This window comes from Tuber melanosporum (assembly GCF_000151645.1).
Source record: "Tuber melanosporum whole genome shotgun sequence assembly, scaffold_183, strain Mel28".
Taxonomy (NCBI): Eukaryota; Fungi; Ascomycota; class Pezizomycetes; order Pezizales; family Tuberaceae; genus Tuber; species Tuber melanosporum.
This window is the reverse complement of record NW_003298845.1, coordinates 149,943-174,675: the sequence shown is the minus strand read 5'-3', so window position 1 is coordinate 174,675 and position 24,733 is coordinate 149,943. Positions and strand designations below refer to the sequence as shown.

The window sequence follows — 24,733 nt, the reverse complement described above, 5'->3', positions numbered from 1 at the left end:
GGCAGAGGAATTCCAAGCCTACTTATAGCCAACACCGTATCCAGCTAACCCAATATCTTGGGAATGGACCACCGTATCACACTGTTCAAGTAATTGCATCGAGTAATACCCCGTACCCCAGCACTTGAGTACCACGAATATCCCACGCAAACGATGTGTTAGGGATGGTAATCTTCCTCCCTGCCTCAGTATACCGGTACTCGAGTACCGTGCTTGCACCCGATGTTTCTCGCTCGTAGGAGCAAAGGACCTTCCTTTTTCTACTTTCGGTGATGCTAGTGTAAATGTGTAATAGGGCATGAAGATCCAGCATTGGTTGGTCTGCGAGTACAAGTATCATACTAGTCTACTTGTACCTAAAATTACCAACTAGATAGCACAAGCCACCACACTCCAAGCACCGCCACACAGGTCTTCTCGTAATCAACCAACTCCACCAATCAGGAACTCTGGTACGAGTACGAGTGCAGTACAGTACCATACGAGTACAGTACAGCAATCCTTCCGGCTTGTTTGAAAGGTTTAAAAAGGTCCCCAGCCCCATCCCCTTCCGCCCACACATTGCATCACCGCACCGTAGGACAAACAATCACCAAAACTATCACCACAAATCACCTGGCCAAATGGCCCCAGGAACCCTCCTCCATCTCGCCCGTCGGCTGCGACTGCCAAACCTCCCTTTACTCCCCGCCCACCAACCAACTCTCCTCCGCTCGCACCTCCTCCGTAACCTCCGCCAACCCCTCCGCCCTTCCTTCTCAACAGCGAAGACAACCCCACCACCCCCAGCAAAGCCCGCCACCCTCTCCGCGAGGCTAAAACACCTCTCGCGTGAGTACGGTTACAGCGCACTGGGCGTGTACCTTCTCCTCTCGGCACTCGACTTCCCCTTCTCCTTCCTGGCAGTGCGTTACCTGGGCACGGAAAGGATCGGCGAGTTAGAAGCCAGTGTCATAGGCTTCGTCAAACCGTACTGGGTATCATTACGGAGTGCTGTTGGGTATCCACCTGCACCGGTGCCGGTTGGGGATCGAGGGGTAGAGGTGGAGGGGGGGGAGGGGAGATGGGAATCAGTACACGATGCGGAGGGGGAGGTTGAGAAGGCAGCTAGTATGTTTTCTTCCCTTCCCGGTTGGGGTGGCTTGGAGGAGGTGGCTAATGCGAGGTGATGGGTGGGACAGGTATATGGACGGAATTAGCACTCGCCTATGCGATCCACAAATCCTTCATCTTCATCCGAGTGCCGTTGACGGCAGCGGTGACTCCAAAGGCTGTGAAGGTTTTGAGAGGGTGGGGGTGGGATATTGGAAAGAAGGGCGGAGCAAAAGAGGCTGTTAAAAAGGCCAGGAGGGGGGATTAAACAGGTTCTCGTGGGGCAAGTGTGAAGTCGTGTATGATATGATAGGAAGCCTATCCTTTATCCCTGCTTTTTTTGTACACACGTTCTGCCGTCTCTTGCTTTTGTGCATGTCTATTGCGATTGCATGCATGCCATAGCAGAACTGATAACATAGACAGTCAAAAGGAAAAAATCCCACTCAACTTCATTCAATATTCACCCCGCTCTCTCCTCTCTTGACCCCAATCAATGAACTAATTACAACAAGCCCGGACCCCCCCACCCCCACCAAAAAGGCACCCCAAAACCTCCCCCGGCGCATCCAAACTCCCCATCTCAACCTCCACCTTTCCATCACCATCACCACCAGTACACCAAACTAGCACCACCCCCCCACAGTGCGCACAAAACCCCCTTATCCCACCCGTATACTCAAACTCCCTATACGGCCATCCCACCCCACCACCTCCTTGCCCTCCCGGGTCTTCATATTCCGGCGGTTGCTCCTCCGTCTCCGTGCGACGGGGCCGCGTACCTGGGGTGCATACCACCCCGGGCATTCTAGGGATTTCCAGCGTCTGCGTAGCAGAGGCCGATGGTGTGGGTGGGAGAGCTAGCGAGACTAACTGGATCTGAGAGGAGGGCATGTGGAGGGTTGTTTTCGTGAGTGTTTTGGGGTGGTTTGGGGATGTGCTGCTTGAATCAGTACCCTCGTATATGCTTCTTCTGGAAGGGAGGGATAGAAGATACCAGTGGGTGACAGAGATTGCGTTTGGAGGAGGAGGAAGTAGTATCCGGTAGCGGAGGAGGGAGCATTGGCAGCCGCCTGTGAATGATTTTGGCGTCATTTCCTGAGGGTTGGGGTTGTTCAATTGCCCGGGGAGGGATTGGAGCGGTCTTCGCGGGTGATGGGTTTGATGTTAACATAAAGTACAAAAAAACAAAGAGTCAATTGCTAAGAATTTGGTGCCCTTTTTATAAGAACTCAAAGATTATACCTAACCACTGCATATATACACCTCTGAAGTTTGGTCAATGACTCACTCCACTCTCCTTTCTCTAGCCCTCCCCGATCCACGGTCCAACTACAGTATACGGTGCGGTATCCCCCCTAGTATCATATCTATATATGCTCTGTCCAATGGGGAACAATGCACGTAGCTTAGCTTGGGTGGATGGATGGAAATACTGTCCCCAATTTACGCTGGAGCTCTCTCGTCGGGAGCCCCCCCCGCATGGTCTTGACACATAAATTGCTAAACTAACGTACGGTATCCCTCCTCTCCTAGTCTCCCACCTCGCGATACGAGAAATACCGGTACGGTACCCTGCACCACGCTCCTGGGCGGTGGAAGGCTCTAGAAAGAAAAGAAACCTTATCCCAGCATCTGCTCCTCCAGGCAAACACCAATTCTTCACGCAAACTACCGGTAGCTTGCGCGGGGCAGAGTCCTCGCACAAAAAAGCAAGAGCGGGGACGACCCCCTGCTTGGTATTTGTATCACTGCCTCAAGTGGGTATTATATCCAGGTTCGCTCGCCTTAAAATTTGGGATTTTTCTGATTTCTAATGGTCCTCCCCCACCTGATTCTCCGATTGGATGTTCGCGCGGAGTTTGGTTGTGGGGGAGGAAGTAAAGTATCATAGGAGGGGGGTCAACGAACAGGTCAAACAAAATCACTATTTGCCAAGAAACTTTTCAGTGTATCGTTCGTTGAACCCCCTACTCGTACGAGTACTTGTCTAGATGTTAAAGGCGAACTCGAGAACGGATTGGCAAGAAGTCTAACCGGTATTGCACAGAGGAAAGGTGGTGGTGATCGACACTCTGCTGCCACCGTCCATTAGTTGCGGAATACCGGTAGTACCACCAAACCTCTTATTATCGCACCAGCATTCTGGGAATATTTTTAGTATCTCGAGTACCGGTACGGTGAGTCAGTACCAACATGATACCAGGTAACTCTCTCTAAACAACTCCAGTACCGGCGGGATAAACCAAGCAGCCAATCACATCCCTTCTCACTGCTTGGTAGCTCCCCCAAGCGGTCCAGAGCACGTGCCAAATCTTGGCAGAGGCAGCCAAGCAACGACGTCAATCACTCACTTTTGAAACAGAACTCTCTCCGACATTCATTCTTTTTTATCGACCCATGCGTGCATGAACGCCGGTTCCAACAATGACTTCGAAAGCCCAGGGAAATATCCTCACCCGTATTTATTATGCATGGAAGTCGCTGAAGTTACCATGGCGACGTAAAATCTTTGTCGGTATGTTGTCCTAGGATGAACATAATCCAATTATCTATACCACTGTCAATTTTCTGACGGCAAGAACAGGAATGGATCTGGAGGGCAACTCCTTTTGGGAAATCCCTATCAGCGTGCACGGGCGCGTTCGTCGGATAGTCGCGTATAGAGATCCCAAGCGAGATCTGGTGGACTACAAACTGCCCCGTACTGTATACCCCGTCAGTGCCATACACGCATCAATCTCCCCTTTGCTAATGACTTATCCCCATTATAGCCCAATGGACCCAGTGGCTTCGTCACAACCGGGTTGCACCAACAATAGCGGAGCTCCACGGAGACGTTGCCCGGCAAGCTCAACTAAAACAGCTCGCTGCCGCCGCTGACGCACGATGGAATTCGAAACCTTCTTTACTCAACGCTGCCCCGCATCCTCCGACCGATAGTGTACTGGAAAGCAATACCAAGTTCTGCAACGATTCCGGATTGCAGCGGCGGGAAGAGATGTGCCGAGGGCGCGGAGAAACAGGAGTGGGGTTTGGCGGAAAGGATAAGGAAGGATATAGACCTGCCGGCGAGAGTGTGGATCGGGCACACGGGGCACGGGGCGGCGAAGCCTGGGGTGGAAAGGCGGGGGGAGAATTCAAGGTTGGAGAGTGGGATCCGAATGCGGGGTTGCCGAAAAAGAGGCCAGGGAGAGAGTAATGAGTTAATTTATTGTAGGATGTTGTAAGGATCCAAACCTGAATCTTTGTACCAGGCAATGTATCCTCCTCCCCCGCCCTCACCCTGGTGCGCTTTGAGGGCATGTGATGTTTCTGTCCCCCCTCGGGGAATTGATTCTTGTCCGAGGGGCGAATTAAACTTGGGAGCCTGGGGAAGACAAGTTTGCCTGGATCGTGGTGCTGTGATATTCTGCCGCTGGGGCACAGTCCGGGCGTTCGGGTTTGTCTTGTTTTGGCTCTAATATTCGCAAGGTTCAGAGGGAGAAACGAGGAATGAGCAAAATGTGCTAGAATATTGTAGGGAATGGCAGGAATTCATGGCTTGGAGGCATTGTCTTTCAGGGGTAAGTGTGCCGGGGCGGCGCCATTTCGGATGAGCCATCTCGGCTAAAGGGCTGGAGGAAGGGGTGATATAGAGATGAAAACGCAAGTCGCAGATATTTGGCCACAGGGTACCCGGGTGGGGATCTCTAGTCCTCGAAGCACTAATCACAGAAGGGATATCGGAACAAAAGATGCCGAACAGGACAGTATTTAGAAGATGGCCACTGATTTCACATACGAAAACCTCCCGCGATGTGTTGCTAGATCTGTCAGTTATGTGATGTGGCGTTTATTCATAAAATTTTGTTGAAACCCCTTTAAGATCTCAAAAATTTAAAACACACCTGAAGAGCTAGCCAAATAAGTGACTTTCTCACAATGCTATCCCCTCAAGCGCATCCATTAGAGAGAGAACGACTAGTCACTCACTACTCATTCCCTTACCATTCTCAACAGCATCTGTAAAGTCTGGAATCCTCACGCGAGTTTTCCCCTCACAATCGCGTGGACATTCAGCGTACCGGTACTATACGATACACGTACCATAGGGGTATGATATCATATAATATAGATAAGTGCAGAAAGCATGTAAAGACGAAAAAGCCCAACAGAGAAGTGAAAAGGGAAGGAAGAAAAAAACTCCATAAGGGGGAAATATGCATCATAATATTATTAGAAAAAAACACCCAACACTAGCCAATTCAGGATCTGAAATAGAAGACAGCATATATGTGCCAATCTTCTGTCACCCCTGCACCCGCTACCAGCTTCTCTGCTTACTGAGCAGCATTGCCATCTCTTTCATTTATGGACACAGCCAGAATGCCATTCTTTCTAGCCTGCTATGTGAAGGTCGTTAAAGTAGATCCATGATTGGTGGAGTCTGATATCATCCCATGCTTCGGAGTCGGAAATACCATGAAGTAGCATAACTAGGAAGAAAGGAAGGAAGAGGATAAGTAAAGGCGGAGTGTAGAAAAGTAAGAAAGGGAAAGGAAGAGGAGGGAAAAAGTGAAGAAAGGAAGAGAAAGGTTGGAAGAGAGGTGAAAAAGGCAAGAGGGCAGAGAAATGTTAGGAAAGAAGTAGGAGGTGGCAGAAGGGAGATGTGGGATAAAATGGGTAGAAAACTAAAACATGGATAACAAGGAAGAATAGAGGAAAATGTATAAAATGTTCCAAGTACCAGCAATTCGGAAATAAAGAGAAGGTTGTGGGCCTGTTTGGTTGTGATGGTTCTGTTCTGTTGTCCCATACAAAGTGACCGTTTCGAAATGAAATGACTACCTTTTTTATATGGGAAACGGCCCCGAAACGGAACGGAACTATTGCGACCAAACAGGTCCTAAAAAGGGAGGAACAATTCAGGATCTAAGCCAACATTTCCCTAGCAAAAGAGCTTGTGCTCATACTCTAAGTTCCAAGATCCGTGAATAGAATTTCTCTGCGGTGCTAAGGGTGTTAAGTTCCCGCCGCGGTGGCAAATTGACCACCCCCTCGTTCTCCCCTTGGAAGCACGCAGGGGGCGGTATTCGGCGGTCACATCCACCACATCTATCTACGCATTGTTCAATCCTTCAAAAGCTGTAATGGGCATACAGTGCTTTCCGGTCCAGGATTCAAGTGATCACATAATAAATTTCATCATGCCCACCGCGCGACACAGCAGTCCAGGTCTAAGTAATGGCACGAAGACATGGGCACCCTGGAACCAACGGACAAATCTAAAAGAGCAAGCTGTATCAGCAGTTTGGGTGTTTTTATCTCATCAGACAGATAACGTACTTCCACAAGATCTCTTGTGCAAGCCTAAACAATTTTAGCACTTTTTCTCGTGACAAACACTGGTAACCAATCCCCAACTTACCTTATCGTATTTGTCTACCCGCCTCCCATGGTACAGTACAGTAATACTGTTGTCATGGACGATCACTCGTTTCCAGCCTGAATTGAGGGGCAAGGTCATGCTGCTCATTATATAATCGGGTAACCGCCTTAAGCTATTGTATACTGTTAGCTAACCCTGTGATAGCTGTTCCAAAAAAAAAAAAAAAATAACAAGTAGAAATAAAAAAAAATGAGAGAATCGGGAGTATAGTAAAAACCAAGAATGGGGGACAATCAAGGGCATCACCTCGCTCCGAAAGTCACCAACTCGTCGCCGCACCGTCAAGTTCTAGAGTACAGGTGAGAGAAAGAGACATCTTTTTCAGAAGCAAGAAGACATGCCAACGTAGTTTGGCTCAAGTATGATACTGTGCCTCCCAGTCTCCAGGGTAATGGCGGGCCGATCCAGTAGAATATCATAAGGTATTTTGCGAATAAGTGGTCATTACTTCAAGAAAGTGATTTATTTTCCTGTAGGAAATAGGCTAGTGTGCCGCCGAGAGTGGCTCCTTTTTATGAAAGGAGTGGGAGTTTTCTTAACCAAATAGGAAAGCCTGAATTGCAAAAGTGTTCCATGTGTTTTCCAATTATATAATATCTCACCGGTGTTTATCCCATCTGTGGGTTCTAAAAGTGGAAACCGATTTGAGGCAAGATCCATCTTCAACAGATTGATCCTCCTTATTGGCCTTTCTCACTTCCCTGTTGGTGTTCCGGTGAGTCGACTAATAGCTTGTCAAGTGGTTCAAAGACTGCAACCTGTTGCTCCAGAGGTGTTGATTCCACTGATATCGTATTCGCAGTTGGACGTCTTGTCTTCCGCAGAGCCGGTTTCCACAACAACCTTGGCAAATGCGCTATTCCGCGGGTCTCGTTCAGTTAATTGGTGTCAACTCACACTTCCCCAGTAATGATACCTGTGTCAGAGAAAGAAAATTCGCAACAAGAACGTTCAACTGCCCAGCCCAACTTATATATCAAAGTATGTGATTCCATAAAGTTGACTAATTACAGTACACAAAAATAAAACAAAACAGTAATAATTATTGTAGAAGAACCTGTCAGACTTCCATCAAGGCCCACCCTCATCACCTGTCATACCCCGAAGAGTAAGCTCATAGCAATTCGGGTCGAGATCATAACCACCGCCGCCGAAGCAGGGGTCAAAAAAGGGTTCACTCTTGGGTCTCGAGGAGATTAATGGTCATCCCCCAGGTTGGAGAATCTGTGGCTCTGGTTAGAGTTTCAGATGAGACGATTTACTATAGAAATGATCCTATGAAGTAAAATCGCATGGTGGGAGAAGAGGGGGGTGGGGGTGGGTGCTTATTTGTACCTGAGGAAAGGAAGTGCCAAGATTTGTGGGTCGGGAATAAATGGGGAAATTTTTTTCTTCTCCCGAAGACGCTTTGGTGGAAAGGGGTTACCGGGTAGGGCTCAGACCTCGGTACTCGAGTACCCTATGACGACACTGGTGTGAAAGCATGAGAGTATCATATCATGATAGCAGAGGCCTTTGGAGAGGAATAAGGGAGAATAATGGATGATCCCAGGGAGGCACAAGTTCCTAAGTTCCTAATCCTTGGTCATAAGCGACACAGTAGATGCGACAGAGTCAACACTTGTTCAGTGGCAGTGCTTTGGTGTGCGGTTTAGTCTCCGAAAATATGATACTCGTAGTAATCCACTGTACGAGTACCTGCGGATAAAACACTCAGCATGCTACATAAATCTATCTATCACTCACTCATAGGAGAAAACAAGTAAATAGAGAAAATGTGTAAACATGGGAAGCGGGCGAAAAGGAGCACCCCTAAGTAGAAAGTAACAATTGAGTTAAGTGAAATAATATAATGTAAACTCTATCAATGATTGGGACTCACCTTTCCCACGAGAGCATCAACTAACCATCCCTACGCTAAACTCTGCAAGTGGAAAAACGTGGGTTTGGCCGGGCCAAGCGAGCGGACGCACAAAGGATCCCAGAAGTGGAGGCCATCCAGGCATTTTTTCACAGCTCTGCCATTCCATCCTTCCCATAAAGATCAGCAAACAAGAGAAGTGTTTTGCTGTGGGTACCTAGTTTACCAGGGCCCATATCTCCTTGTCTCAGTCATATTATCATAGCTTCACTATTGCCTACTCGAGTAGAGGTTCTACGACTCACGTGTTGGTTGAACAGACCTAGCGGGGGCTATTTAACGAAACCGGAGGGCTGCAACCCCGCCCGTGTTCTCCGATATCAGGGGGGGGGGGGATCTCAGAAGGGAATAAGTTTGGCCGCTAACAAGGCTCGATACTGGTACGATAGCGGGATTGGTTATTCATGAAATAATTTATCTTCATGCAGTTTGCTTGCCCTTCACTGAGGTAAAGAACAAAACCCATGGCCGGGGGGCAATGTTTCAAGGAAAAATCATTGTGGATGTTGCCATGCCATACCCCGTAGCAAGTTTCTCCGGACCTGCCTAGCGCTGTCGTGCGAGAAACATGATTGTCCGAGTGGTGACAGATGAAGATGAATTCATTCGAAAAAGCCAAATCATGAGTTTCTTACCAAAGTGTTGACCCTTTCCAAAGGCAACATGTTCCAGTTTCACTTCCCATCTATGGTCCATTCTAATTATCATTTATTGCACTCAATGCCACTGCCCGCGAGATGCAGGTACTGTAGTCTACCGCTGTTGTTGAGCTCACTCACCTTGACATCTCAAACCTTGGCACACAATCCTGGACTAGCCAATTGTGGCTAGCCACCGCCACAATCAACCCAAAAACCACATTTCCACAACCTCCTTTTCCCAAGTCTCTCCAACAACTTTACAAAATATTCCCGTCCACACGTCAGGCCCTACCATTACCCTCCTCACCTCTCATCCACGTTACCGCACCACCCACCTCCGGTACCTCTCAAAACAACAATATCTGGAATGGCGCCATCAGCTTTACGGCCGAGCATCAGCGCTCTCTTCCTGCTGGCTGTCTCTCTGTTCTCGGTTGTCTCCACCGCTCTAAAGTTCGACATTGCCGCGCAGCAAAGGGGTCATCGGCAACGATGTATTCGAAACTTTGTTGCGAAGGATACCCTCGTTGTTGTAACAGCTACGGTTAGCGGGACTAGAGGCGATGGGCAGCAAGTTAACATTCACGTATGAACTCATCTGTTCTCTTCGGATTGGTCGATCGCCGGAGCTAATGTGAATTGAATAGATTCGAGATGCTGTTGGGAATGAGTATGGACGACCAAAGGATGTAGTTGGTGAAGCCAGGATGGCATTTACTTCCCATGCTGATTCTGCCTTTGATGTTTGCTTCGAGAATAACATTGAAGATGGTAGGTGCCTTTTTTTTCCTCTCGTTCCTTTATTAACTCTCGATTCCGTGGGTGGGGCTGATAAAGGTGTAGGCCGCCATCCCGGCCTTACTCGCTCTGTTGAACTTGATGTGGATATTGGTGCCGACGCTCGCGACTGGTCTGCTATCCAAGCTGCGGAGAAATTGAAGCCGGTCGAGATTGAACTACGACGCATCGAGGAGGTTGTCTCGGAAATTGTCAATCAGATGGAATACTTGAGAACAAGGGAGCAGAAGCTCAGAGACACGAATGAGTCTACGAATGAGAGAGTCAAATACTTTGCTTTGGCTATTATGGCGACTTTGGTTGGACTTGGTGGCTGGCAGGTTGTTTATCTGAGGGCCTATTTCAGGTTCGTCTTGTTCTGTTTTCTAGCCCTCCCCATTGGAAAATGCTAACATTCTACCAATAGATCGAAACACCTTATCTAAGTAATGGATCTCTGACGAATCGAACTACTTTTCTTATCGCTGGGTTGTACCGCTTCGTGTGCTTTGGATTGTACCTTTTTCGCCATTTATTTTAGCTGTAGCCTTTTTTCCCTCTATTTTTAAAAAAACGAGTTGTGTTTTGGGTTTGGATGGTGTTTACATAAAACGGGGAACCGTATGGTTGTTCGCGATTAGTCGGCCAATTTATGATAATAACGGGTCATTTCTAGAGCACTAGTTCAGTCTGATGGGTGTGAATTGGATTAGGATATGAAATGTGTGGACTTGGGAATTTGTAATTGATACCAAGATACAATATTTGCTTGGGAGATCTTACCATAGCTCCCGTCGTGTGACACCGAACCGACAAGGTAGACATCGGAGGCCTGTATTGCCCTTAGTGACAATAAATGGAACTGCTAAGTTGGAATTTCTATGGCTATTCTGAAGCTGCCGAGTGCAATTGCTGTTGCTTGCTGAAGCCATACTTGGCCGATTGGGCGAGAGGAGCCGAGTGTTTACTTCTTTTTCCGATTTAACGAGTGATTGGTGATGACCTTTCGTCTACGGAGACATAATATAGTGCGCAGTGCCAGGGGCTGTATACATAGCGGACTTTCGATGTGGGGTAGAGGCCTTAAATAGCAAATACCACACCTCTATGGCTGAGAAGGCATCCCCTAGCCCCCATTTTTTCTCATTCCTAGCAACCATAGGACAAAGCATCACTTGCTAGAACACTCTCACGTCAGGCATCCTCCCCAACCCCTTCCTAACCTCTCTCCCGCCATCAGTAACCTTGGCTCTCTCCTTCACATGTCTCCTTAACATCCCCAACATCTCACTTTCCGCCCACCTCCCGGGCGGAGGTCTGTACGGCTCCTTCTTCCTTCCGACCGTCTGCGCCCACTCGCCTTGCCCATACTCCACCTTCCCCACCTTCTCCCCCACCTTCGTCTTCTCGCTCACCATTTCTTCACTATCCCCCTCAGCGTGTCCAACACTGGTAGCCGGAGCCGGAGGCGTCTGCGTCGCCCAGTAGTATATATCCCAGTCATTCTCGTCCAGGAACCTATCGTACGCATCCAATTGCTCCATGCCCATCTTTCCGAGATTCTCGTCCGCAAAGGTAGATAGTAATAGGTCCGTTTCGAGAATGCCGCGCTTGCGGGATTGGTAAAGGAGACGAGCGCGCTTCGTGCTTAGGCCCTCGACCGTGCGACGGAGCGGTTCGATACGGAACTCCGCGCTGGAGGCTAACTCGCCGAGGGAGAGTTCGGGCGTCGAGTCGCCAAAGGAACCGGCGAGGCCGGGGCCTGGGTCATTGTGATTGAGTGGGCTCGTTTCTTTAGCAGCCCCAGTGGTCGAAAGGGGTTCTAGTAAGGCGTTTGTGAGGCCGGTTTTTCGCGGGTTGTCTGGGATCTTTGCGGAGATGGTGTTTCGTAGCACTGGGTTTGGGGGTTTGGGTTTTTGGATATTAACGTAGGATTTTGTGGGCTTGTCTGGCTTCGGGGTTGAATTTGGAGTGTGTGTCGGGGATCCTCTGCTGGAGTATTTGGCTGTGGCAGGGGATAGGAGGTGTGTTGCTTGTTTGAATACCGGTACCGGTATGTGAGAGCGGAGGAAGAGGCGAGGGTTTTGGGAGAACATTTTTTTCTTTCCCTTTTTTTTTCTTTATTTTTTTCTTTCTTCGGTGACGGGAGTATGTTTTGGGGGTTTTGGGTGCTTGATGGGGAGATGGAGGTTTGTTTGCTTGAATTAAAGATGCGGCTATTGGATGGGACGAATGAGGTCACCGCTAGACTGCCGTACCAACTTTCATTTGAAGAAGTCGAGAGTACTTGACCATTCATAAAGTATTCGGATGACTTGTCGCCAAGATTCCAAGCTTGGGTGCCGGTTGATATACCTTGGCGCTAAGGCATCCGAATATTTTATGAATGGTCAAGTAGGTTGGGTTTCAGAAAATGTATGAAGTGCTTGGAAAGCTCTATTGAGTAAACCCCAAGTAAAGAAATAGGGCTATTGTCCGGGATTACACCCTGGTGAAAACTTTTTTTGCATTTTCTCTGGCGCCCGAGAATAGTGATTAATGCACAGCCAATTTGGCTTGATTCGACCAAGCTTGGAACAACATCTATAAATTCGTCCTCCCCCCCAAGCTATGCAAGTGTGACTGAGCTGTATCATACACTAACCGACAACATAATAACACAGCACCGTACCTACTATTTCCTCCGTATCGTTTCCCCAAATCTTCCCATCGCACATCGCTCCACCATTCTCAACATGTCCTCGAACCCCATGGCTGCCGTCACCAACCGGTCTCTCCGGAATGTCATATCTGTTAGTCCAAATAATTTCACATCATCCCTTTACCCCTGTAATATTATACTAACGCACTAAAATGTCCACCCAGGAGCTCGAATTCCTCGCAGACACAAACGTAATCTCCGAGGCTGCCTTCCGTACCATCATCGAGCAGCTCCCGGCGGCAGGAGCATCAAGCATCTCTGCCGCCACCCTCTCCCCATCAACCCCCGCCCCTGGCCCAGTTCCACACACCAGTACTCCTGCAATCCCCCACCCGACCTTCTCCCCGCCCCCCTCAACCAAGACTCCCCTCTCAGAAAAGTACCTCCCAATCGCAACCCAGGCGCCCCCGTCACCACCCGCACCGCCAAGCTACACACCCACAGCGCTCGTTCTATCGCTAGCAAACGCGGAATGGGCCTTCACCGGGACTGAGAAGGGAGACCTATCCTTCAAGGCCGGCGACACCATTGAAGTGTTGGAGAAGATCAAGGATGATTGGTGGAAGGGCAGGGTTGCGGGCGGAAATGGTGAAATCGGGTTGTTCCCATCTAGCTATGTTAAGGAGACACGTGTGCTCGCTGGGAGGGAGAAGCCCCCCCTACCGAGCTTGCCGCCAAGGGCCGGGGGTAGTGGATATGGGTCTGGAGGGAACATGATGACGGATATTGCGCACGGGAATAGTGGACAGCAGCAGCAAGAGGGGGGAGGGGGCGTTGTTGGGAAGAATGGGGAGAAGTTTGGAAAGAAGTTGGGGAATGCCGCGATTTTTGGCGCTGTTTGTTTTCTCCTACTCTCCCTTGTTTCTCCGATTCTTGTGGGAGTGGTGGATTATCTACTAACACTCGAATTTTCTGCAGGGCGCTACGATCGGAACCAAAATCGTCAATGGAATCTTTTAGGTGTTGTTATTCTCATCACCACTAGCTAATGTTCTACCTGTTCACCTTTTTTCTGACTTTTCCTTCCTCCCCCATTTTCGTCTATTCCTTTGTTCCTGCTACCCCAGTTATCGCATGTTGCAAGATTAAACGATGGATAATCTACTGTACCATCCAGTTCTCCGTTCAGTATTTCCTACTTGAGCACTACCGTACTGTGGTCATAATATGATATTAGCCTACACGCCCATGCCAAGCTCCCTCTCTACTATTTCCCAGTAATTGAATTTAGCCGTTTACGGTACTTGTTACTCGAATACGAGTATGATGCTTGCACGCAAACTAAGGGGGTGTCCGGCGTGCGCATGATTTGGAGCCCACCAATCACAATGCCCAGCCTGCTTACATAATCCCTCTATGAGTCCTGTAATTGGTCGGAATCGGATCGTGGTTTGCGGATCGCGGTTGTTGGGATCGAATTGTGCGCGCGCCGGACGCGCCCTAAGTCATGGTGCAACTGGCATTGGGTTTTGCTGCGTTTTTTCGTTTATGTACTGTACACCGTAACTTAATTTGCGTCTGAGTATAGGAAACTACTTGTCAACTCAACACTAGAAGTCCATTTACCCCGGCAGAAATGGCAACAATACTCAGCTACCTGGAACTTCCACACTAGGTGTTCCAACATCCCGTCCATGGTTTACTGTGTTGAGCCTAGAAATCAGATGGGTTCTTTCTCTCCCTTGTTTTCTTAGAATGGTCGTCTCTCGGGTCTATACTCGAGTATTTGTTACAGTTACTGGATGGTATCTAAACATACAAGAGTTGATTTTAAAATTGGTTTGCCTTTGGTTTGATAGTTCAGGTTATGCATTTAACTTCAAATATATGATATTGGGAGTATATTTTGAGATTTGGTTGATTGATAGATGGTATATTCCTATAACTTATTTAGATGGATGTTATATCTCTGTATCAGTTTATATAATACAATAACTAGGTTTTGCTTATTTGTATAAAGAGGAGTACGCTTTTCATTTCTCTGGCCTTTCATGCAATTTGGTATTATTATCACGAACTTATACAGATGAATATTATAATACCAATTTTTTTCAGAAATCTTTAATCTTAATCCTGAAAGGGAACCTTAGTTTGGTGATTCAAGACCTGACAAGATCTTATCTGACGGTATTTATATATATTCATATAATTATAGATAAATTATTATTTAAGTTATGCGAGTTTAGTGCATTTAAGATAGGACTTGTAAAACGCTAACTATTAAGCAGAATTGAACTGAATATAGCGACTACTACCAGAATGCAGCGATTAAGCTACAGCATCAGCAAATATTATTACTAGTATCATGTGCATTTGATAGGCTTAGAATGTCAAGAAATAATTAGGATATAATTGGGGCAAGATACTATTCAGCAGGATCTAAATAGAGGTTACAACCATATTAGGGCGTATCTAACACCAAACTACAGAATATATAGGACGTTATCAGGTATCACGGGTGCGATTTGATGTATCTATCAAATAAAACCTGAGAGTATAAGTAGTCATATTTTAAACATTTCTAACAGGGATTTCTTCGTGGCAGCTGATTATTATCCTTATTTTCAAAAGGGGACCTTTTGAGCGAAGTGGAGGGATTGAAGTCTTAAGGTGTAATTAGCTGTTAATTGATTCCTCCCCCACGGTTGAATGTCGGGGGCCCCCCCCTGAATGCAGTGGGTGAGAAGGTGTAGCGGTCAATAAGCAGCCTGAGCGTTCGAGTAGAGAGTCGATAGCTATAGATAATCAACGGGTAGGCTGACGCATAAGCTGTCGGTCCCACAGGAACACAAATCCGCTATCTTACGGGCGTCTCCGTCACCCTACTGAACGAGTAATCTCAGGATTCAGAGACAGAAAGAAGCTCCCTAGGAGGACTAACTTTAGATCTTTCCAGAAGCGGTATAATATCAACCCTCAGGCCGTGTTGGATCTCATTAACTGGTATTCTCGATTCTGTTAACCTGTCGGTCTAAAGAAATCATGGCTGACCGGCTAATAATCTGATGACGGATTCCATGAGTTTTTGCGGTACGGGTATGATACGTACTCAGGGGCGGACGCTCTCTTGGCTCTGGCACTCAATCCCCAAAACATCGTAACAACCCTTAGCTGTTGTTTTGTTTTACTCCCCACTCCGCTCCTACGATGCAATGAAAGTTTTCTCAACCGAAAGCCAGTTTTTTTCCATTTCCCTGCCTCCTTTTCTTTTGGGGATGAAGCTAACCCTCTAGCAAAAGCCTAGAACTTGCGGGCATTCTATAACGACTAGCAGCGAATCAACGCAGTGAAGCGAGAACGCCCATAGAATAAGTTGTCTTAGCGGGGAGCGGAAACATGGCTTTTTTCGGAGTGATTTTCCCCCTTCAGCGTGAGTGAAATCACTCTAGCTGTTACGGTAGCTTGCTCATCAGGTGTCACTCGGAGCGCTCTGCCTGGGACCCCTTCGTTAACGAAATCCACAAGCAAAGCTGCGTGAAGTAATGAGCAAGAAGAGGCGAGAAGGACGGGAACTGGTGGCGTGGCGTCCGCCACTAATTACTTAGGACTTTATTTGGAATTGGGGTAGGGACTTCGACGAGGCCTTTATGGGCATAAACGCATTAGCCTTTTGAGTTAGGAGTGCTACTTGAATGTGTTATATTGGCTCACATAGACCCCTTTAACCAGTATGAGTATGACCGCCTATGGCGTGTGCATCTGCCGGAGAATTAAGCAGCGGGCCTCTTTGCCCTCTGGCTATTCCGTTCTGGTTTACTTTGTCTTCCAGCTCCCGCTTCCTGTGCTGGGCCTCTAACATTCTGGGTGGATGGGGGTGGGCTTGGAGGGGGTGTTCCGTGGAATAGTGTGCTGCAAGGAGATGGTGGATTGTTTGTTTAGTCACGGAGCATTGGAGATGGAGGTTTAATGGTAGTAAAAACAGTATGATAATAATATTATTATTATGATAAAAAATGGATGCAAATCACTCCGCGTCGAAACCCAACGTCCGGCACAAATCCGTAACCTTATTCTACTCGGCTCCCCCCACTTCCGCAACTTACGATACCGGAGGTGTCCTGCAACACACAGCTAAAACAGTGATTTTGAGGCGTCAGTTCGTGTGGGTTTCCACTCGAGCATCACTGTGCCCAACAGCCTAAGATATCATACCTATTCGTTGATAGCAAGCTTGCAGCTGAGAATTATGATTTCTCACTCTCCGAGTTAGGGTTTGGCTGTACTCGCCGACTGTGCTATACTGTAGAAGGTGCTTGGTTTTACTTTTCTCGGAATTTTAAGAAGACTCACTTGGGTTTGCTTGTCACAATTGCCGTTGTATCATACTGTTTTCAGGGGTGGAAGCTGGAGGCCTTTACTTTTTGGCATGTGGATTGATAGCGCTTGGGTGAGAAGCGGCGAGGGTGCGAGTGGGGGTCAGCCTCTTGCCAAACCCACCAGCCCTACGAGTGATTTGTCATGCTGATACTTGATGAAGCTCCTTCGGAGGTGGCTAGAGAGGGGTCATAATATGTGTTTCTCTTGCAGAATTTACTAGAGTTCAAAGCTGGGGCTCAACTGAAAAAAAATATTGATCGGGACTAAGGCAGAAAGTCTCATTTTGTGCTTGACGTTCCCTGTGCTTAAATTAACAATGTCTATGCAGGTACGCATACCTACGGTTTATTGCCTGCGCAGTAGTTCAGAAGACTCTGGACAAGGGGTTTGTCGGGATGACGCGTGGGCTACTTCAGAAAGAAACATTTGCTGTCAACCCCCCCCCCTCTAAACAAACCTTTACCCTCTCATCCCAATCCCCCACCCCCCTCCTTGTGCCTTCCGCCCTCCCTCTAATCCCCCACCTATTTCTTTCCTTCCGCTCCCCACTATTACGCATTTCATCTACACCTCCTTCCTCCCCAGTCTTCTAACATCTGGGCTTCTTCGATCGTCTTTAACCTTCACACTTTCACTATCTTTGATAGCAAAACATCAAACTATTATCAAACATGTCTGGCTGGAATGACCTCATTCCTGCTTCTGGTGGCAGCAATGATGGTAAGTTTTTAATCGGTCTTTCACCAATTGAATTTTCTCATTTCCATCGCAATGATTGAACCCACCAACCCCAGCTTTTATTTTTCTCCTATCAGTTCATGTGTTTGACTGAAACGATTCTTTTCCTGCACCACCTTCTGCCCGACTTTCGGAATGCTTCTGGGAAGATTATTCCACTTTTATCCATTGTTCTCTCCTTGTTTGATTGCTCTTTAACCTTGTTTTCGATAACTATCCATTTGGCTTCGAACAAAGATTCATTCTGACTTTATTTCATAGCTTGGGGTGCTGAGGCTTCTGCGCCTCTCGTGGCAGATACCGGGGCGTCTTGGGCTGCAGGAATTAGTGCTCCAATTGACGAAGTTCCTAGCAATGGTGGTGGTGGCGATCAGGGTAATAGCTATTACGGTGCCAATGGAGATGTTAACGGTGGTTCTGCAGTTGATGTGAAATGCCGCATGTAAGCCGCTTCATGGAGATTGTATTTTGATCTTAAGTTACTGACCGGCAACCTCCAATTTTAGCTGCTCTAAGGAAGGCCATTTCTCTAAAGATTGCCCTGACAAGCCCGCTAACTTTGGTGCTTGCTTCAAATGTGGAGAGCAAGGGTATATATCCCTCCGATTAAAAAGCGTCTTGAGAATATTTGCTCATAATTTCTTTAGCCATAACAAATCTGATTGCCCTAACGCGGCTATTCCTCAGGGACCGTGTCGCCACTGTGAAAAAGAAGGTATGCTATTTAGCCCGAGAAATAAATTTTCAGACTTATTTTCAGACTTATTATTGACAATGCCCAGGTCACTTCTCTAGGGAGTGCCCTGATAAGCCGGCCAACTTTGGAGCATGCTTTAACTGTGGGGAGCAAGGGTATGCATGCCTTATGTTGAGTCGGTTCATAGCTATTGGCTGATATAACCCCCAGACATAATAAGGCTGAATGCACAAGTCCTCGCGTCCCTCAAGGTCCGTGCCATCACTGTGCAAAAGAAGGTTCGTTGTTCAACTTATCAAAGTTCTTATCTAAGAGGATACTCACATCTGTTTAGGTCATTTTTCTCGGTGAGATTGATATCGCTCACTAGTGTAAGATGGAAATGTGCTGACCACTCGGAAACGAAGCGAGTGCCCTGAAAAACCAGCGGAGATATGCCGTAACTGTGCACAAGACGGTTTATAACCCTTAATTATTCGATCTTTGTGTTTTTTTCGTTGAGGTTATTGACGATTATTTACAGGCCATTTCACCGCGACGTGCACCAATCCTCGCAAACTTGATCTTAGTCATATTGTTGATAGATCTCAAGAAGAAGCATGGGATCTTATGACTAAAGCGAGCCAGAGAAGGGATTTTGATGGGTTTAAACAGGTGCTATATACTATGTGAATAAACATCTTGCGAAGTACAAGTTTTGCTAACCGTTTGAATAGCATATGCTAGAATACCTAAAAGCCTCCCCCGGCACCAGGCTCGATGAGATCGAAAAGGCTATGCGTACTCAAGGGTTGAATTACTGGATTTATGCCTTGGTCCGAGACCCCTCTATATCCGTGATCTAGTATCTAAAACATTCTATTAGGAGCGTGAACCCGCCTACAACGAAGTCATTGTTGGGCCTTCCGGCGAGCTCGATTGCAAATACGTTTGGACCCTAAATACTTCTGCCAGGCCTCGCCGCTCGAGGGCGATTGCTCACCGTATGGCAAGCACCCCCGAAGAGAACATGCAGCGTCTAAAATTTGCTGGTGAAATTATGCCCGAAACACGGCCTTTCTGCCACACTTGCAAGTGTACGTATAAAGTATCTTGCCAGATCTGTGGGTTCTTGATTACGCTAATCTTTTTGATATCATAGCCAAGGGTCACACTAGTAAGAAATGCGAGGTCGAACGTCCAGAGGATGAAATGACCCGTGTTGTCCTCAAGTGTACTAACTGTGATGGTCTTGATCACCGCCGCCGTGACTGCCCTGAGCCAAGAAAAGTTGAGGTGAATCGCAATGCCTGTAGGAACTGCGGGTAAGTGGTTGACCTCTCAGCCCCATAGACAAGGCTAACCAAGTCTCCAAACAGTGATGAAGGTCATAGAGCCTCTGATTGCACCGTCCCTCGCCAAGCAGATGAAAATACTGAATGTCGTAAATGTGGTAAAAGTGTGTATATGTCATTTGAGCTGGCCGTATTTTCTTCTGATGCTAATGGTGGGGCTTCAAAAACAGTGGGCCATTTTAGCAAAGTAAGGAATCTATATAATATATTGTTTCATGTAGCTGGGCTGACGTTATCACAGGAATGCCCTGAGCGTGGTGCTGGTGGTAGTGGTGAATGCTATAATTGTGGTGGAGAAGGCCATCGTTCTTCGGTAACTGTTTTGAGGGTGCTCCTGTCAGGGTTGGGTCTTAGCTAACGGTAGCTAGGATTGCACTAACGAGCGGGTTCCAAAATGCCGTAACTGTGATGAGCGTGGGCATGTTGGAAAAGACTGCCCAAAGCCCAGAGACATCACGTAGAGGATCCTTTCTTAATTCTAAAGAGCTGCACTAACTCAGTATCTCTATAGCCGCGTCAAGTGCAATAACTGCGGAGAAAGCAAGTAACCTGTTCCTCAAATCTAGAGTGAAAGCTGACGATTTATAGTGGGTCATTTCTCCAGGGGATGTACTCGCCCTTCCATGGTTCAGGACGACGGAGATGCCGAAATGACCTTCTCTGCTGCCGACAATTCTCGTATAGAAGTGGTTCCTCAACTAGAGGGTACCGGTGCTTGGGGAGGCGGAGCTAAGGACGACTCATTTGCCGATACCATTGGCGGGTGGGCTTCTAGTGTTGAGCCTGTTGGTGGTGGCGGCGGCGGTAGTTGGTAAACTTGAGTGAAGAGATTTGGAAGTGTTCGCGGACAAACATGCCTTCTACAATACACCAATGCTATAAAGCAAGACTTTGTCTGTGCAGCTTGCTTTCCGGGTCAACTCTCTTTGGTGGGAATACTTTGCGTGTAATTTCATGATGCTTCTTTTCAGTGTCCTCAGTTAGTTTCAAAAATAAAATGTAGTCTTTGGTTGCTATCTTTCTTAGTAGCGGCGGTTCGTCGAGTAGGGTCCAGTACTGGTTAGAAGGGTCTTTCGGTTACTCGAGAGCAGTGACTCATCCGAGATGGTGGACATGAAAACAGCGCTGGTGTTTTATTGGGTAACAACACCATCGATCCCTATTGGCCGGGTTAAATTCGAGACAAATCTAGTCACTAGAGGTTGATATCCTATCATTATTTTGCTATCTTAGAATAGGGAAACCTTAAGAAGAGGTAGTCTAGGCCCGGTCTCCAATATCTCCCCAGGAGAATACATCCCAACTATCGGCTCCCCTCCCCCCTTTCCTCACCTGGTGGGTATACGGTAGTGGGGTTTGGATGTTCAACGAGCGAAAAATTACATTCCACTGAAATTATGGATAGGTGCAATGTAGTGGTTAATCTCATGGTTCGTACAGGCCTGGATTTCCGGGGGCCCATATTGGATTCCCCTGAATTATGTTGTAGTCCAATTTCTTTCATGATGGGGAGGGAGGTCACCTCTCCTAGAAAGGCGAACCCCACACGAAGATTGTAGGAATGGAGCGAGCAGTGGCCATTCGGCTTTCTTCCTCTGTAGGGCGGGGGGCGGAAAGTGGTGTTTAACACTTTTTATTGTCGACAAATTGGCATGACGACACAGGTGGGAACTGCCTAGTTCTCTAGGTATCATAAACGCGAACTCAATTCTTACAACACCTCATATTATGATACGATCATAGCTTATTCCCGCGAGAACAGTAACGTCGGTCAATCAGCATGTGTATGGTATGTTTCCTGAAACGTTCGGGCTCCATTGTTGCAATATTCCAACATCGCATACTGGTTCCCACCCTTGAAATTCATATAGTGCCGCCCATATATCCCCGATATCCCCATGCCAGGGGCGTTCCCACGGGGGCACTCGTATCATACTGATGTCAACCATTTCCGTCGTTAAGTCCTCGGGTTAAAATAATAATCGGAAAACTGGGGTTACAAAGGACGGAACCGATCTTCTAGGGACCCCAACGCTCCAATCAGAACTCCAGAATCCCGTGTCTCCTTTTCCCATTTTTTTTTTTTACAGTAGGGTGTGCAATGGTGACGCGGTCTGGGCAGGACTGAATGTTGGGAATGGAAATGATCGAGTTGAGGGTTTTTCATAATGATTAGGGAGGGAGGGGAGAGGTCTTGTCGATTGAATAATAGGATGAGTGGAGATTAGAAATAAAAGTACGGGAGAAGAAGGAGAAATACGTAGGAAGAAACTTTTCATGCCAGTATCAGCAGCTGACATATGCATGCCTGTCGGATAGCTCGGCACGTGGTATGGACAGGTCATCGAGTGAGATTTTGTGATCTGGATATGCGATACTGAATTGCTGTAGTATAACCACCTATTTTCTCGCCAAAGACACCCCTCTACATCGCTAGTGTGTCCTCGTAAAGCGGGGACATAATAGCTGGATCGCCGGGGGCGCAAGTAGTATACCCCGCGGTCATGAAGTAGGTTTATTAGCCTTGATGGCACCGCAAAAGGGTGCGCTTGGAAAATCCGCCCTCGTGGCTTATTCCGAAGCCACATCGTCTTTTGCCCATCTTTTGTCACTTGAACAGCAGTACCGCATTTCGAGGAGTTGGTTTTGGGAGACCAACCTTTAATCTGGCAAGACTCCCTCCGTACACCCGTGCAACGCTCGTGGGCTGTGGCGGGGGAGTAGCTTGGATGTTTGTTGGTTTTGCTCTCGTTTTAGGGTTTTTACGTTTCTCGTTGTGAGGGAGACTTTGGCGTACCATGGGTGTGGGTGGGTACTTGTGGAGCTAGTTATCATAGATGCTTCACATTGAGCTAAGAGCTCTCGCCGCGATCTTGTGTAGGTTTGGAATAAGGCACCTCCTATTAACTCATTATGGCCTAGACTATGCTTCCTTGAGAATATTTTTGCCTCTGCTGGATGTTTTACTTAGCTGGTATCCTATTTAGACGTACTGGGCGCAGGAGAATCTTCCTCGATAATATTATGATATGTGTTCAAGTGCTCTGCTCGCCTGCTGGTGCCAAGGTTAGGCACTATTGTGCGGGGTACGGTAGTGCAAAAGATCGACAACCATCTTAAAAACCTTGCTGGCAAGACGGAGATAAAGCATGGAAGATTGGACCGGGAGGTGGACCGGACGCAGGAATGAATTGATATTGTATGTGAATTTTGCTCAATTACTCACTGTACTGCGGAAGTTTCGACAGGATCTTATCTCCTAACTTGACACGAAAAAATGGCAATTCTGACATCCTGTGCTGTAAGAAACAATTCCTACTCCCCCAAGCTCTCTCTCTCTCTGCTGTTGGATGTCAATCGGGGTTTCCATATTTTTGCTTTTCTGATGCGTTTTATCTGGCACACTTCCCTACCTGGCACTTTTTGGTCGGGTGTGTTGCATAAAAGGTTGAAATACGATTGCCATTGGTTACAGGAGAACTCGCTCGGCAAACAAACAACGGAATCCTTCTGCGCAGTATCTAAACAGTGTGATGGTCATTTCTACTTCTGGGACAGGAAGAGCTTTTGCCATTTGGGCCCGAGCTGTTTCCCCAGAACAACGACCTGGCTGTTTATGGCTGATGGAAATATTCCATAGTCTGAATACCAGTATCTCAATTGTGAACACACATTGCGAAGGGCCTTCTGCAGCATAACCTACCACAGCCTTGTTCCACACTGCTGTTTGGGGCTCGGTACTGACATGGGGTCTCTGCTCATCCCAAAGCTGCTTTCCCAATTCTGTGGATCTTGCAAGAGTGCAGTACAGTACAGGCAGAGTAGTTCTACACATTTCACGTTTTCCATAAAAATAGCAAATGTCGAGCGATTGAAAACATCTCTTTCCGCCATCTTAAAAAGCACCAGGATGCCAATGTAAGATTTCCGTATCTACTCCTAATTGAATGACGTTTGCGAACACAGCTGCTATTGCACACCGCCAAAATTCATCCCTTTTCGTCTGGATCCTTGTGTCATGCAATAGTGGTCGTGCTCACAAACGGCTTCCAAATACGAGTATTCTGATTCACAAGTGGTCGTATCCTCAAGGGACCTCACGAGGTGCCTTGTTACCACTCACCAATACTCCGTATACGAGATTATGATACTTTTGCTTTTTCTAGGCAGATGCAGCAGGTGGCTCAACCTGTTTCGTTTGGGGTGGTAGACCTATGTGCTTTCTCGTATCAACAAAGCCTCACATTGATCAGCTCCCAACACACAATTTTTCGTGCCCAATATTCTACCAAACGACATAAATGTTCTCGACACCCGAAATTATCCAATCCTGAAGAGCTATCGAAGGCTATTTTTTGGCGAAAAGACAAGAGCCTCCGAGAAACCAATATGGCGCTACGGTCTCGTTCAGGAATTTACTACTTCCCAGAAGACGATCCACCCCCACCTAATGACCCGGATTACCACGCACAACCAGGCGAATCCTCATTTGTGGGTACTATTAGTGTGGACGCCTTCAACGCCATACCCACTGGATATGGTCGCCGACAGGCTACACCAGTGCCCGCCAATTCTCAACCGCCGCTAGTGCAACAGCAAGTCTTCCTCCCGCTTGTGCAAGTCTCGTACCAATGCCAGATCCTCATGACAACCGCCCGTACAGCGTTAACACAAATATTCTACTACCCTTGGAACCGACCGATTTCCAAAGCAACCTACACCTTCCCGCTATATGCAAATTGTTCCGTCATTTCTTTCGTTTGCAGGGTCGGTGAAAGCAAAGTTATCGCCGGTATCGTCAAACCAAAGGGGGTTGCGAAACAGGCGTACGAGAGCGCCACTGGTAACGGGCGGGTAGCAGGGCCGCCGGAGTATAATACTCCAGATGTTTTCACAACCAGTATTGGGAACATACCTGCTGGTGTGAAGTTCAAGGTTGAGATTGGGTATGTTTTGGAGCTGCTGCATGATGCGGAGGTTGATGGGATTAAGTTCACGATTCCGCTGTCGATCGCGCCGAGGTACGGAACGCTGCCGCGAGGTGCGTTTGGGCAAAATGGACCTGAAGTTTCGGTGGATAAGAG

At 47.5% G+C, this 24,733-nt stretch overlaps 9 protein-coding genes; 6 read left to right on the top strand and 3 right to left on the bottom strand.

Moving 5' to 3' along the window:
• The first annotated feature begins 569 nt into the window (after window positions 1-569).
• On the top strand, window positions 570-1,450 carry GSTUM_00003687001 (uncharacterized protein). XM_002837333.2 has 2 exons: window positions 570-1,110; window positions 1,182-1,450. Exons 1-2 carry the CDS (start codon window positions 624-626, stop codon window positions 1,358-1,360), a joined length of 666 nt encoding a protein of 221 aa, XP_002837379.1. The 5' UTR covers window positions 570-623; the 3' UTR covers window positions 1,361-1,450.
• A 68-nt stretch (window positions 1,451-1,518) lies between these two features.
• GSTUM_00003685001 (uncharacterized protein) lies at window positions 1,519-2,306 on the bottom strand. XM_002837332.2 has 2 exons: window positions 2,090-2,306; window positions 1,519-2,032 (listed from the first exon to the last, which is right to left on the bottom strand). Exons 1-2 carry the CDS (start codon window positions 2,185-2,187, stop codon window positions 1,594-1,596), a joined length of 537 nt encoding a protein of 178 aa, XP_002837378.1. The 5' UTR covers window positions 2,188-2,306; the 3' UTR covers window positions 1,519-1,593.
• Window positions 2,307-3,329: 1,023 nt separating this feature from the next.
• On the top strand, window positions 3,330-4,350 carry GSTUM_00003684001 (uncharacterized protein). XM_002837331.2 has 3 exons: window positions 3,330-3,610; window positions 3,680-3,796; window positions 3,867-4,350. The coding sequence occupies exons 1-3, from the start codon at window positions 3,520-3,522 to the stop codon at window positions 4,292-4,294; spliced, it is 636 nt and encodes a 211-aa protein (XP_002837377.1). The 5' UTR covers window positions 3,330-3,519; the 3' UTR covers window positions 4,295-4,350.
• Window positions 4,351-4,352: 2 nt separating this feature from the next.
• GSTUM_00003683001 (uncharacterized protein) lies at window positions 4,353-4,761 on the top strand (the record flags this gene model as incomplete). XM_002837330.2 has 1 exon in its annotated part: window positions 4,353-4,761. The coding sequence occupies one exon, from the start codon at window positions 4,353-4,355 to the stop codon at window positions 4,554-4,556; it is 204 nt and encodes a 67-aa protein (XP_002837376.1). The 3' UTR covers window positions 4,557-4,761.
• A 1,973-nt stretch (window positions 4,762-6,734) lies between these two features.
• On the bottom strand, window positions 6,735-7,799 carry GSTUM_00003682001 (uncharacterized protein). XM_052355741.1 has 1 exon: window positions 6,735-7,799. The coding sequence occupies exon 1, from the start codon at window positions 7,181-7,183 to the stop codon at window positions 6,986-6,988; it is 198 nt and encodes a 65-aa protein (XP_052211711.1). The 5' UTR covers window positions 7,184-7,799; the 3' UTR covers window positions 6,735-6,985.
• A 1,547-nt stretch (window positions 7,800-9,346) lies between these two features.
• On the top strand, window positions 9,347-10,539 carry GSTUM_00003681001 (uncharacterized protein). XM_002837328.2 has 4 exons: window positions 9,347-9,671; window positions 9,733-9,856; window positions 9,929-10,229; window positions 10,290-10,539. The coding sequence occupies exons 1-4, from the start codon at window positions 9,453-9,455 to the stop codon at window positions 10,306-10,308; spliced, it is 663 nt and encodes a 220-aa protein (XP_002837374.1). The 5' UTR covers window positions 9,347-9,452; the 3' UTR covers window positions 10,309-10,539.
• Window positions 10,540-11,040: 501 nt separating this feature from the next.
• Window positions 11,041-11,958, bottom strand: GSTUM_00003680001 (uncharacterized protein; the record flags this gene model as incomplete). The annotated part of the gene is made up of 1 exon (XM_002837327.1): window positions 11,041-11,958. The coding sequence occupies one exon, from the start codon at window positions 11,956-11,958 to the stop codon at window positions 11,041-11,043; it is 918 nt and encodes a 305-aa protein (XP_002837373.1).
• A 360-nt stretch (window positions 11,959-12,318) lies between these two features.
• GSTUM_00003679001 (uncharacterized protein) lies at window positions 12,319-13,694 on the top strand. XM_002837326.2 has 4 exons: window positions 12,319-12,455; window positions 12,526-12,654; window positions 12,728-13,399; window positions 13,482-13,694. The coding sequence occupies exons 2-4, from the start codon at window positions 12,598-12,600 to the stop codon at window positions 13,521-13,523; spliced, it is 771 nt and encodes a 256-aa protein (XP_002837372.1). The 5' UTR covers window positions 12,319-12,455; window positions 12,526-12,597; the 3' UTR covers window positions 13,524-13,694.
• A 3,857-nt stretch (window positions 13,695-17,551) lies between these two features.
• Window positions 17,552-20,110, top strand: GSTUM_00003678001 (uncharacterized protein; the record flags this gene model as incomplete). The annotated part of the gene is made up of 7 exons (XM_002837325.1): window positions 17,552-17,600; window positions 18,839-18,969; window positions 19,032-19,130; window positions 19,181-19,391; window positions 19,457-19,619; window positions 19,674-19,836; window positions 20,018-20,110. 7 exons carry the CDS (start codon window positions 17,552-17,554, stop codon window positions 20,108-20,110), a joined length of 909 nt encoding a protein of 302 aa, XP_002837371.1.
• Between the last annotated feature and the right edge of the window lie 4,623 nt (window positions 20,111-24,733).

What these genes read in the sequence shown, in the direction of transcription:
- GSTUM_00003687001 (XM_002837333.2), top strand. Translation starts at nt 624, where the DNA reads ATGGCCCCAGGAACCCTCCTCCATCTCGCCCGTCGGCTGCGACTGCCA. An exon ending in GGAGGTTGAGAAGGCAGCTA is followed by an intron (nt 1,111 to 1,181) that starts GTATGTTTTCTT and finishes TGGGTGGGACAG; the next exon opens with GTATATGGACGGAATTAGCA.
- GSTUM_00003685001 (XM_002837332.2), bottom strand. Translation starts at nt 2,187, where the DNA reads ATGACGCCAAAATCATTCACAGGCGGCTGCCAATGCTCCCTCCTCCGC. An exon ending in GCAATCTCTGTCACCCACTG is followed by an intron (nt 2,033 to 2,089) that starts GTATCTTCTATC and finishes TGATTCAAGCAG; the next exon opens with CACATCCCCAAACCACCCCA.
- GSTUM_00003684001 (XM_002837331.2), top strand. Translation starts at nt 3,520, where the DNA reads ATGACTTCGAAAGCCCAGGGAAATATCCTCACCCGTATTTATTATGCA. An exon ending in GCGACGTAAAATCTTTGTCG is followed by an intron (nt 3,611 to 3,679) that starts GTATGTTGTCCT and finishes CGGCAAGAACAG; the next exon opens with GAATGGATCTGGAGGGCAAC. An exon ending in GGTGGACTACAAACTGCCCC is followed by an intron (nt 3,797 to 3,866) that starts GTACTGTATACC and finishes TCCCCATTATAG; the next exon opens with CCCAATGGACCCAGTGGCTT.
- GSTUM_00003682001 (XM_052355741.1), bottom strand. Translation starts at nt 7,183, where the DNA reads ATGGATCTTGCCTCAAATCGGTTTCCACTTTTAGAACCCACAGATGGG.
- GSTUM_00003681001 (XM_002837328.2), top strand. Translation starts at nt 9,453, where the DNA reads ATGGCGCCATCAGCTTTACGGCCGAGCATCAGCGCTCTCTTCCTGCTG. An exon ending in GGCAGCAAGTTAACATTCAC is followed by an intron (nt 9,672 to 9,732) that starts GTATGAACTCAT and finishes TGAATTGAATAG; the next exon opens with ATTCGAGATGCTGTTGGGAA. An exon ending in CGAGAATAACATTGAAGATG is followed by an intron (nt 9,857 to 9,928) that starts GTAGGTGCCTTT and finishes ATAAAGGTGTAG; the next exon opens with GCCGCCATCCCGGCCTTACT.
- GSTUM_00003679001 (XM_002837326.2), top strand. Translation starts at nt 12,598, where the DNA reads ATGTCCTCGAACCCCATGGCTGCCGTCACCAACCGGTCTCTCCGGAAT. An exon ending in CTCTCCGGAATGTCATATCT is followed by an intron (nt 12,655 to 12,727) that starts GTTAGTCCAAAT and finishes ATGTCCACCCAG; the next exon opens with GAGCTCGAATTCCTCGCAGA. An exon ending in ATGCCGCGATTTTTGGCGCT is followed by an intron (nt 13,400 to 13,481) that starts GTTTGTTTTCTC and finishes AATTTTCTGCAG; the next exon opens with GGCGCTACGATCGGAACCAA.